The 12,476-nt window shown below is 41.1% G+C and overlaps 1 protein-coding gene across 1 annotated transcript in view; it reads left to right on the top strand.

The window, feature by feature from the left end:
- LOC112074877 (kin of IRRE-like protein 3) overlaps positions 1-12,476 on the top strand; it is a 72,793-nt gene that overhangs the window by 16,152 nt on the left and 44,165 nt on the right. The window contains exon 3 of the mRNA XM_070440702.1: positions 4,851-5,001. Coding sequence (XP_070296803.1) covers positions 4,851-5,001 — 151 coding nt within the window. The remainder of the gene's footprint in view (positions 1-4,850; positions 5,002-12,476) is intronic.

Genomic DNA, 12,476 nt, shown 5'->3' with positions numbered 1-12,476 from the left:
TGGGGAAAAGTTCCCATGGGGGTTGCCATGGAAGCCAAGAAGGGGAGTGAGGTTTGTGTGTGTGTGTGTGTGTGTGTGTGCGTGCGTGTGTGTGCGCGTGTGCTCAAATACACATGCATGTGGGGGTCTGGGAGAGGAACTGTGTCCATCTGATGAATGGGCATGTGCCTGAACTCAATTTTATACACTAATTGTAGTCTCACCCATTCATTTCTAATGACAGGTCATTTTTGACCGGGAACACCACAGGTGTACAAAAGTTAAATAAAACACCCAAAATGTAATGAAAATCATCAACATTTATATTGTGTGTTCAGATGCCCTGTGTGMACAAAGTCATGGAACCTTATGACAATCAGATTAAATTAACTACATTTTTCAGAGAAAAAACTTGTAAATCGGTCCAATTCGAGTGGAACACAGCAGGAGGGTTAATAGTAATGCTCAATACCAAGTGAGGCGGGGGGAAATCATCCCGGGAAAAAGTAACTAATTAACTTTAAAGAGTGTATAATACATGTCACATTTTTCACACTCAAGAGACAGGTAGAGTTCCCAGTACTTTCCCTGCATAATAATCTATAGTACCCCTTACTTTCCCAGAATTTCCATATTACTCGCTACATTTAACCTTTTTCAAATGATTCAACAAGTATCAGTCTCTCTCTCTTCCATTGTTTTTCTCTCTTGTCAAGCTAATTAACCTCACTAGCTTTGTGCAAGAGAAATTAAAAGTAGGCCTTGGGTGCACTAAAAGAGTAATTTAATAAATGTTGTTAAACAGAACGTTAGAAATMATCTGACTTTCTGGTAGTAGGATTATATAAGTTATTTAAGTAAGACCTCTTTAACCTTGTAACGGCTTTCGTCGGTGGAAGAAGGAGAGGACCAAAGCGCAGCGTGATTAGTGTTCATCTTAATTTAATGAAGTGAACAACTCAAAATACAAAAACAACAAAGTGAAAACCGAAACAGTTCTATCTGGTGCAGACACACAAAGACTGAAAACAACCACCCACAWAACCCAATAGAAAACAGGCTACCTAAATATGGTTCCCAATCAGGGACAACGATTGACAGCTGCCTCTGATTGAGAACCATATCAGGCCAAACACAGAAAACCAACACAGAAATAGAAAACATAGATTACCCACCCAACTCACGCCCTGACCACACTAAAACAAAGAAAATACAAATGAACTATGGTCAGAACGTGACAAACCTCATGACCAGAGAAAATTGTGAAAATATATTATTTTGTCTTTTGTAGAAATATGTTGTACAAAGTTTATGCAATTTATATTTTTTCTTTGAGAAATTAATATCCAGTAATGAGCTTTGAAATGTGCTTCTGGTTTGGTCTGCAATTTTACAAATGCTGATTTAATTTAACTTGGAACCACATTTCATGTTTGGACATATCAAAGGCTCGTTAGATTAACTGCAGAATATTAATGTCAGCCAAATTATTAGCGTAAACAGGGACTAGACATCCCTCTGAGCCTCCCTTCATTTTCCCTTTCACTGGTATTTTTACCTAAATAATGGAAGTATTTCAGGCATGTCTGAAAGGTGAAAACTGTCCATGTTTTATTTTTTATTAGCCTTCCTGTTAATTGTAATAAACAGAATTAGTGTAAAGGTTAGGCAAAAACAATTTACAGATATTCCTGAAAAATTGAAAAAGCTCCATATTTATCAGTAGAAACGTAACCAGCATTATCACTATACTATAGGTTCACTCATATTCGTTCAATATGACCTTCTACTGTCTATGCCCCCTTATCCCATATCTTGAAGAGCAACCTTCACTCTCTCCCTCYCCATTTTTCAATTCCTTTCTTAACTTGGGAAAGGTATTCTCCTCACATGCTCCAGGCAGTGATATGGGAAATCATCAATTTGTAATTTGGGCTATTTTAAAACAGCTAGTGGCTGGGTGTTGAGTTCTATGCTGTACAAGATGAATGACTTTAGACAGGTCCAGAGCTATGAAAGAAACAATCCTGATGGTGTCAGAAAGGATATTACATCGACACATCCCGCTGCTGACAGCTAATATGTTCTGCTTTAGAGGTGAGTGCCAGGGCTTCTGTAGCCTGGTGAGATCTGAGACTCTTCACCAAGTCATTATGTTTTCATGCAAATGCAGAAGAACAATATATGATCATGTATCTTTATGCTATTTTGCGTATTCCTTACATACATATTATTTCACTCCAAGACAATAGTATTTTTGCTTAGCTAGGTACAGGAAACACTTGAGTAAATGAGGGATACAAAGTACATTGAAAGCAGGGGCTTCCACACAGGCGTGGTTCCTGAGTTAATTAAGCAATACACATCCCATCATGCTTAGGGTAATGTATAAAAATGTTGGGCAGGCCATTATTTTGGCTACCATGGCTATTCTCACATAAGTTGATGTCCCCATCCACAGGGCACGAGTGGTGACTGAATTGTTTTATGAGCATGAAAATGATGTAAACCATATGCCATGGTCATCTCAGTCACCAGATCTCAACCCAATTAAACACTTATGGGAGATTCTGGAGCAGCTCCTGAGACAGTGTTTTCCACCACCATCAACAATCAATTGAATGATGGAATTTCTCATGGTAGAATGGTGTCGCATCACTCCAATAGAGTTCCAGACAATTGTAGAATCTATGCCAAGGTGCACTGAAGCTGTTCTGGCTCATGGTGGCCCAACGCCTTCTTAAGAGATTTTGGCAGTTACCTGTATATCTTAAGAAGACAGTCGTTGACTGGAGAAGGCAGAAAAGTAAGATGATGAAAAGACATGCATTGAAGCAAAACCTCCATACCTCCTGGCACACAGCTAATATAATGCCAGGTTCCTTGACACTTTAATATGCAGTCAGTGTGTGGCATATCTAGCTGGGTTTCATTACAATTCTCAAACTTTCATGAAAGTAGAGAAATGAGGTGGTAATTACTGCCATTATCCAGAAACCTGGCAGTAGCTTTCATTGTGACATGCTTTAATATGTAACGATCATTGCAGCTAAAATATTTATTGTCACCTTTTGGCGAATTTACAGATATGATTATAAAACAAGGACTTGTTGAGAGCCGGTTTCAGAGGGCAGCTGTGATGTTTCAAATTTCCTCCCACGCAAGTCATGACCTTGGTTTGAAAAGTGCATAAAGGTCCTCAAAGGAAGTTTGATGAGCTTTCTTGTCTATGGTATTTTCTCATCAGAGCTCCTCATCATACTGCTAGCAAAGAAAGGGTTTCATCACAACCCATTTGTTTGTAAAGTGAGTCATTGAATCCTGAATAAACTGTAGAGAAATTGCAGAGGAGCATTTTGTTTTGCGGCTATAGTGGGACACACACACACACACACACACACACACACACACACACACACACACACACACACACACAAAGCACCAAAGGAGTTTACATAATGAAGAGCAACATGTCCCAACTTGCCATTGTATAACATGTCCTCTATAGCTGGACCTCTATAAGTGAAAAGTAAACCTAAAACCTCTTGAGGATCTCTACAGATTGGTGTCCCATCCTCGGGACGGTTGAGCAAATGTGTTCTAATGTGATTAGCATGACGTTGTAAGTAACAAGAACATTTCCCAGGACATAAACATATCTGATATGGGCAGAAAGCTTAAATTCTTGTTAATCTAACTGCACTGTCCAATTTATAGTAGCTATTACAGTGAAAGAATACCATGCTATTGTTTGAGGAGAGTGCACAATTATGAACTTGAAAATGTATGAATAAACCAATTAGGCACTTTTGAACAGTCTTGATAGAACATTTTGAATAGATATGCAATAGTTCATTGGATCAGTCTAAAACTTTGCACATGCACTGCTGCCATCTAGTGGCCAAAGTCTAAATTGCACCTGGGCTAGAATAATTAATTATGGCCTTTCTCTTGCATTTCAAAAATGATGGTACAATTTATTTATTTTTTAAACGCATGTTTTTTCTTTGTATTATCTTTTACCAGATCTAATGTGCTATATTCTCCTACATTACTTTCACATTTCCACAAACTACAAAGTGTTTCCTTTAAAATGGAATCAAGAAAATGCATCTCCTTGCTTCAGGTCCTGAGCTGCAGGCAGTTAGATTTGGGTATGTCATCTTAGGTGAAAATTGAAAAAAAGGGTCTGATCCCTAATATTAACGGCAATCATATTTTTACTTGTTTCATTGAGTGAATAAGTATAATATTACAAGAGCTTCTACTATGAATCCCAGTAGTTTATTTGTAAAGCTAACCCATAGGTTGTGTTAATGAACACTATATTTGTATAGAGCACCAATAGAGTATTATTTGAAGCAGTGTCAGTCTTGACTTTGTGGTTTGCCACACAGTGTTCCTGGCATGGCCAATTTGTTCTGGTMGGTGAGCTTGCGCTGTTGCATGGTGGTTAGCAGGGCTCCCACAGTCCTCCCTGAGCACTAGGCTACGCAGAATTGTACCGGGCGGCCTCCAGGTGGCTCTCACAATGCAAGAAGGGCTACAGCTCGGAGGATGAGCACTGAAAAGAAGATTGATTTTCTTTGTGGAGTATGACAAGCTATGCGCCAGGGCACAGCTCCAGACACACAAAAGAGGCTCAGAAACAGATTCCTTTTTTCGGATCAATCAGCCTTGGAGAAAGACTACAGGCTTGAGCATGCCAGGGGTTTATTTGCCTTTGTTGTCCCCAGGGCATCCAGGTGAATTGCTGCATTTGCGTTCCAGGCRTTGAGTTTCGATTGATGATGTTATTCAGACTGTCCCACTATCTCCACTACCATATCATCGTTGAACTCTAAACTCTTTCCTTTTTTTTCTCCTCTCAGACACTGCTTCGTGATGGAAGGAGGGAGAGTACGGTTAGCACCCTCTACCTGTCTGCCTCCAACATCGAGACAGGCCAGCAGATCATCTGTCGAGCGTCCAACAAGGCTGTGCCCAACGGCAAAGAGACCAGCGTCAACATTGACATCCAACGTGAGATTCACCTTCTCTAAAGGCCTATGACCTGGTCGCCGACCAAACTTTATTGTGCCCCAGGGTATTTCCCACCACAGTATCAGCCCCTGACTCGATGAATAAGACGTTTCTTTGTGTTTTTCTATGTTTACKTTTTCTACTTGAAAGTGGAGATATTAGCACAAAGAGGCCGTTTTGACAGTTGCAGTTAAAAACCCATTATGAACATCTAGATTCATTTTAAGCTCTGATGAATATTCATAATTGGTTTTGAGTTTGCATTTCTTGTGTGAGTTGGTATGAGATCACCTTTTTGTTTCCAGTGATGAAATATCACTGGACCCGTCTGTCTTAAGTGAATGGGATTTTTTCTTTGCTCCAACAATCTCTTCTCGGCATTGTGCACATATCCCTGGCTCTTTATTTCCTCTCCTATGCCATCAATCTTTTTGACGAGAGCATGCACAATCCCCTCTAAAATAGGAAAAGTAAGCCCAGTGTGTAAAACACATAGAGCCTCAATTTTCAGAAAATCTTTTTCGATCAAGAACTATTCACAGTAAGAGCGTGATTCTGAACAAAGGGATTTCGCATCAGCCCCCTTCAACACCATTAAGTACGACTAATAAAGCAGAAAATGCTATTTAGAGATCCATTACAAGTGACGGCTCCATTCTTTTCATTATGTACACCACGAGAGGCACATTACAGCTCAATGCCAGCATGTAGGCGATTGGAGGCGCCGGTGTAAAAATGATTAACAGTTGTTGGTGTTTGCAGCCCTCGCAGTTTGTTCTAATGTTTTTGTCATGCAAAGTGAGAGGAAGTGCGGTGTGTTGTGATTGTGTGACACGGAGAGCAATGAGGAGCTACGGTATGATGGCTGTCACGGGCATGTTCCCACATCTGGCTTCCTGTGGGCGTGACAAAAGGCTTAACAAGGGGAAGGAGTAGCTGCTTGCAAACAATCCTGGAAAACGATCTTTGCAACTTGCAAAACTGGGGCTTCAACTACAGTTTTTCACAAGGTGATGAACAAATGAGTGTGAGCAGGACCAAATTGACTAGCATCATGTTGCGTCCCACTCACCTCTTGTCTAACCCCAGGCCTCCCACTCACCTTCTGCCACTCTCCACCTCCACCTCTACACTTGGCCTGTGGACAGGTAGCGAGGCTGGTGTTCCCCGCCTCCGTCCCTGGTATCATGCTGAGATCGAGAAATAAAAGGCACTGTAATTTAACTTTGAGTCATTGGTGCTGGGTAGCAATTTGATCACTTCCCATGCTGACTCATTTGATTATGGGGTTCATGCCTCGCGACTGGATATGAAACGCTCAAAATACACTGTTGAAACCAATATCATTCAGAGGAAAATGAGAGCGAGGAGTACGTAGCCTATATGCAATGAGATGCATATCAGGAGGTGGATAGAGTTATTGGGATCAGATTCCAATGAGCATTTATAGACGGCCTAAAGACCACTTGAGTGTGAATACAGAGGAAGAATTGTCTAATAGAGGAAATGGGCAAAAATTGGTATCCATTTGGTTTCCCATTGTAACAAGAGAAAACAGGTGTTAAATGAATAAATTATGGAGCAATTGGCAAGGTAGAGAGAGGTAGACATGCACCCTCTTTACCCCCAAACCTCTCCTTGGCAGAGTAGTCACCACAGAGGCCCTGTTCTCCTCTCCACAGGGGGCAGTGTGTATGACAGGGGGAGGTAAATATTGATGAGAGACAGCTGTCTGCTCACAGAACAGGGAGGTACCTGTGGGAATGCTGTGCAGTAAAGTTTTGGGGTAGGGACCAAAAGAAAAACCCCTCTAGCCCTTTCACACTGAAATAGACACACAGAAATGTAGGACTAAGCCAAGCCAATTTGCAGGAGGATGCAAATTCAACATGTTCTTTGTTTTTTTTGGTCACCTACCCAGTACAACCCGATCAAGGCTAAGCTAAGAGAATACACTGCATGACCATGTTCCCTGCAACTCTTTAGGGTTGCTTTAAACTCTCCACAAACCAAATATTCCATTGGGCCCCACACACCATTCAGGCCTGAATGGGCAACTTAATAGTACAGTTGCTGTGTTACCAAGACAAACTCAAGATAAAAAGTCTGAAATAACTTACATCACAGCCATGTGTGTAGCCCATGTCAAGTACTAAGACAAAATCAATACTCGTTTCCTTTGTATGTTGTATCTCATGTGTTATGACTGGTGAACAACTGTTCCCAGGCCCCTCCAACAAAGGCAGGCAGGATCGATGCCAGTTCCAGGTGAATAAAGGCTATTAGTCCAGCCTAGGCGTTCATGAAGGTTAGTTACAGTACAGAGAGTCTTTGAGGTGCCGGTGAAGCAGCACTACACATTCTCACATCATGTCCTATTTTAGTTAATCTGCCCAGCATGGAATTCTCTTTGGAATGCTGAGTATTTAGGTTGTGCTTTTTATTTATTTATCTATTTCAATGGAGGCCACTTACAGTGGGAGAGGAGAAGAGAGGATGGTTATGGAGAGGGTTGCTAGTGATCTTCTGTCACAGATACAGAGTGATATTTGACAGTCATGAGATGGCATGTGTCTGTGTGTGCATTTCAGAGAGGAAAAGAAACAGAGTGCAAAAGAAAGAGAGAGAGAGATATGCTACTGTGATGCAGAAGACACGGTACTGACAAAACCTAATCTAATACTGTATTTCTCTATGTTTAAATGCTATTGAGAAAGAGAGGAAAGCTGTGTGTGTACGTGTGTCTCCACGTATGAATTTTAATGATTGTCTCCAATCCTCTCATTCAAAGTTGACTAATTGAGGTTCTGGTTCAATGTGATAATGTCAGCTACAACAAAAATAATTAAAATGTTTGTAGATTTAACACCAATATGGAGCATTTTTATTTTGGTCACATTTCCCAGTTAAAAAGCCTTAACTCTCTCAGTCTAATTTGGAGTAATCTAAACATTACCCCAAAACTTTAATGCACAGCATAAGCCTGTGTCAAATCCAATATATTTGTGTGGACTATTTCGCTTTATCATCACTTTAATGTGCTTGTGAATTACATTGGCCTRAGCATTTTCAGCTCAACATAAGTTCATATGGAGTTATCTGACCTGGGGGTTAAGCACATTAGCATCTTTTGCCAAATGGGATTTTTAGCAGGAGGCAGAATGAGTTCAGGACCATGGACAGAGTGCTGACTTTAGTTGTGTGAGTGAGTAAATGAGCTCACTGTAATTATTTAATAGCAGGGTTAGCTCATGATTCTCTCTCAACAACACCATGACTTTGGGCAGRCTTTATATTGTGCTCTATAGACTTTCCAGTGTTAAGGCAAAGCCTGAAAATCACCTAGTCCAAATCTGAACTGATAACACCATGTAGCAAGCCTTGTGATAACATCTTCAGCCTGGCTGGGTGTGTCTATCTGTCTGTTGAGCTGCGTCCAACAAGCGAACACGGCATCCCACACACAAGGGCTGATGGGAGAGGTGGGGGTTAAGGCTAACGTGTTTGCATTACAAATAAGGCGAGCAGCAGGATAATAATGCCATTTGTTGAGACTAATTAATAGAAAACATGCAGATGTGTGGTGGGGGAGGATTTTTGTTTCTTACTAAGCTCCGCTTAATGCCCTTGTTGCCCAATCAAGCAGATAATGACAAATTCATCTGGGGAAAAAACATGGATTGGAAATGAGTTTTGGTTGCTAGTTCGAGTATGCCAGAGGTGTAATGATGTTATAATAAGGAATATATTCAGGTGCAGTGGCTTAATCTGGATTCATTGTATCGTCACGTTCATGTCACGTTTTGAATGGAGATCAGTAGCATCTGTACCATCACTCAACTAAGCTATGCCCACTAACCTCCGCTGTTTTCTCTTCAAACTTTTGAAAGTAAACCATGCGTCAGATCTACTGTTGAACCTTGCAGGTATACTTGAAAATGTAAAAGGCCCAAACAAAGGGCCTACAGTCTGAATGGCAAAGACATATGCCTGCATTGTATGAGTGGGTAAATAAATGCATGGTGTTGGCTTTGGGGGCTAGTCAAGCTGTGAACCTGCAGTTGTCTGCCCCTGTGTGCCCGCCTCCAGTAATACACTGGGCCAACCAGCAGACAGCATCCATTTCCATATGGCTAGGGATATGCCACCGCTCTAGTAGCAAATAAACAGACTCCCCATCCTTCAGAAACAGCCTTTGCTCCTGGAGGCTTATCCTCATGGAGGAACAGCTGTCTACAATGACCCAAAGAGAGTGGAAATTGAGCTTTAAGAAAGGGAAGAAAGCCATTTATGTTGGCACCATCTCTGGGAAGTCTAGAGAAGTTGGCTGATTGTTCAAAAATGCCATCTGCTCCACTCTTTGAACTTCCGATCAAAAGCAATCATCAGACTACACTATCTTCCTCTTTTTTAGCCGTCCTGTTGTTGTCGCTCTACTGCCATTATCACCACCAGTACTGTTCCCAGCACCCCTCCCACCGTCTCTATATCACTCGCCTGATGAATCTGAGGAATTAATGGCCCTGCATATTGATGGGCCTGTCGCGTGAAGCCTCAAACAAGCTCACTCTCACTCATGCATTTATACATCAAAGTGACAAACAGACCTCTTTATTAAGTGGCTGTCTGTCTCCATGGGGGTCAGAGGGCGGCAAGTTGGCGACCAGAGATCCCATCCCAGAGTCCTTCTCATTGGGCGTTTTGGCGGCCGTCACTCTCTTCCCTCCTGTTCTCCAAGGACAAAGCTATCCAAGCAGAATGGCCAAGTAGCTCATCTTAAATAAATAATGGCATTATGCCACAATGTCTCATAAGTGAGATACACTCAGAGGCTTCTTTCATTCAGGGAGGGTCAGTCTTCACAGGCTGATTGAATTGAAAGAACTCCCTGGCCCAATCAGTAATAAAAACAGCAATTGGCTAAGATGCCCTTAGATCTCACTTGCAGCTGAACAAATGAAGTTTGGTATAAAGGAGTACAAGCATAATGTTGCCGAGGTAGTAGGCCCATGGAAAACCTCCCACCACAAAGTAGAGTAGCAGGGTACACTGCCACCACCTCCACATCTGCCATTCTGCCTCTCTGCAGTTCTTTCTGCCTGCCTCTTTGTCCGCCCAATTAGCCAGCCATAGTGCTACACACCTACCCTGCTGCTAACACTGCTGCTCACAGCTTGGCCTAGGTTCATGTTAATGATGGCCTGGTGTCTTCCAGGATCCAACATGTTGTTCCTACCTTCATTGGCTCGCAGCAGAGACCTGGCACGGGTGTGTGGGTTGTTGTGTGTTTGTAAGCGGGCATAGTATCCCAAAAAGCCATTTGAGCAGATGAGGGGTAAGAATGGCACCTGGACCACCCTCCCTCCGGGGTGCGGTGGCAGCTGAGCTTGCCTAGAGCAGCTGCACACCCACAGGGCAAACAGAAAAGTGTATTACAGAACAGTGTATTACGGCACAGTGTATTACGGCACAGTGTATTACAAGAACAGTGTATTACAGCACAGTGTATTACAGCACAGTGTATTTCAGCACAATGCATTTCAACAGTGTATTTTAGCACACAGTGTATTTCAGCACTATGTATTTCCTCTCAGTGTATATGCCCACACACACACAGAAGGATGCATGCACACTTGCACACAAAAACACACACACACACACACACACACACACACCTCATCACTCACATGCAACCTCTCCCTACAGCTACAACACTGGGAGGATTGGGCTGAGCAACAGAAGACTAACTGTTCTCTCTGCTAGTGGCTGTGGCTGTGCCCACAGCCCACCACACTGTTACCTCTGCATCCAAACAACTGGGCCCCTGGATGTTACGTTAGTGTAATTGGACACAGAGCACATGGAGACAGGACACCATCCAAATGGATGTTTGCTGCACCTGCACTAAACCCACTCCAACCCCATGGGATCTCCGTATTTCTCTTTGTTAGTTTMTTAATGTGCCCAAGGCTCTCCAAATTACAGAACGACAGATGTGTAATTATTCTACTTTCTCAAAGTTTAAAACTAGGGCGGTCTAAGGTCTGGAGAAGCTTTGGACCTTTCCAGTTTGAAATAATGATGTTGTAATATCTTGCTGCACATATCTATCATTCCTCATTCATGTATTCGTCTGTAGGCTGTAGGGTCAAGCCAAACCTATCATTGGAAACAACATCTTGCCATAGCAACTGCAATCATCATCTTGCATTTTTCTATTTTCAAGGAGATGTACCGCAATGACTGTATAAAATATATTACTCAAATACTGAGCTATATTGTATGCAAAAAAATAGGGAAATTTTACTTTTCTACTAATGCAATTTCTCAGAGAAAGAGATTTTGTTTAAAAGTAATACATTTTTTCTCAAAAAGGTTGGATCAAAATTATTGACACCCCTAAAGATTCTTATAAATAAAGTAGTCAAAAGTTTACTTTATGAATCGTGAATAATGGTGAATAAGAACCTGTTGTCGAGTTGTCAAAGTTTTATTTTGTTTTAATTTTAATTTGTTCATAAATGTTTTGTCAACACCTGCTACCAACTTGATCGCATACAGTACCAGTGGAAGTATACCAAACCTTTTTTGATATCATCAGAGGACCATTATTAACATGTTTTAACCACTCCTATATAAACCGTAGACTATCGGACATGCAACAAGAAGGTCTGATTACATTATTACTGAAACAGGATCCAAGTGGTATATATAAAGATCCAGTCCATTTAAACAGTTGGAGGCTTCTGTAGCTTCAGTGCTGTGATGCAAAAATTCTAGCTAAATGCCTGGCACATAGAATTAAAAAGGTTTTGTCGGATATTATTCATCCTAAMCAGACAGATATTTTACATAGATGATAAAATCGAGAAAATTCAAGACAAGTACTGGAAACAATAGAATACTATGAAATATTTGGGAAACCAGGCTTGGTTTTCACAGCTGACATTGAAAAGGCTTTTGATAAAGTATGACTGGAGTTTATAAATGCCTGGAATATTTCAATTTTGGAGAATCTCTTCTAAAATGAGTTAAAGTTATGTATAGTAACCCTAAGTGTAAAATAATAAATGGTGGTTACATCTCACAAAGTTTTAAACTGTCAAGAGGAGTACAACAAGGTTGTCCACTATGAGCACATCTATTTATTATTACCATCAAAATGTTAGCTGTTAAAATTAGATCCAACAAAAATATTAAGGAATTAGAAATCAATCAATCAATCAATTTTATTTTATATAGCCCTTCGTACATCAGCTAATATCTCGAAGTGCTGTACAGACACCCAGCCTAAAACCCCAAACAGCTAGTAATGCAGGTGTAGAAGCACCAGCATCCATGGCTTAAAGTCAAAGGTGTCATTGTACGCTGATGATTCATGTTTTCTTTTAAAACCACATTTTGAATCCCTCCACAGCCTCATAGAGGATTTAGATACTTTTTCTAACTTCTCTGGATTAAAACCAATTTATGAT

The sequence above is a fragment of the Salvelinus sp. IW2-2015 genome, unplaced genomic scaffold (genome assembly GCF_002910315.2).
Source record: "Salvelinus sp. IW2-2015 unplaced genomic scaffold, ASM291031v2 Un_scaffold2858, whole genome shotgun sequence".
Lineage (NCBI taxonomy): Eukaryota > Metazoa > Chordata > Actinopteri > Salmoniformes > Salmonidae > Salvelinus > Salvelinus sp. IW2-2015.
The sequence above is the reverse complement of the archived record's forward strand: the minus strand, read 5'-3'. Positions and strand labels throughout refer to the sequence as shown.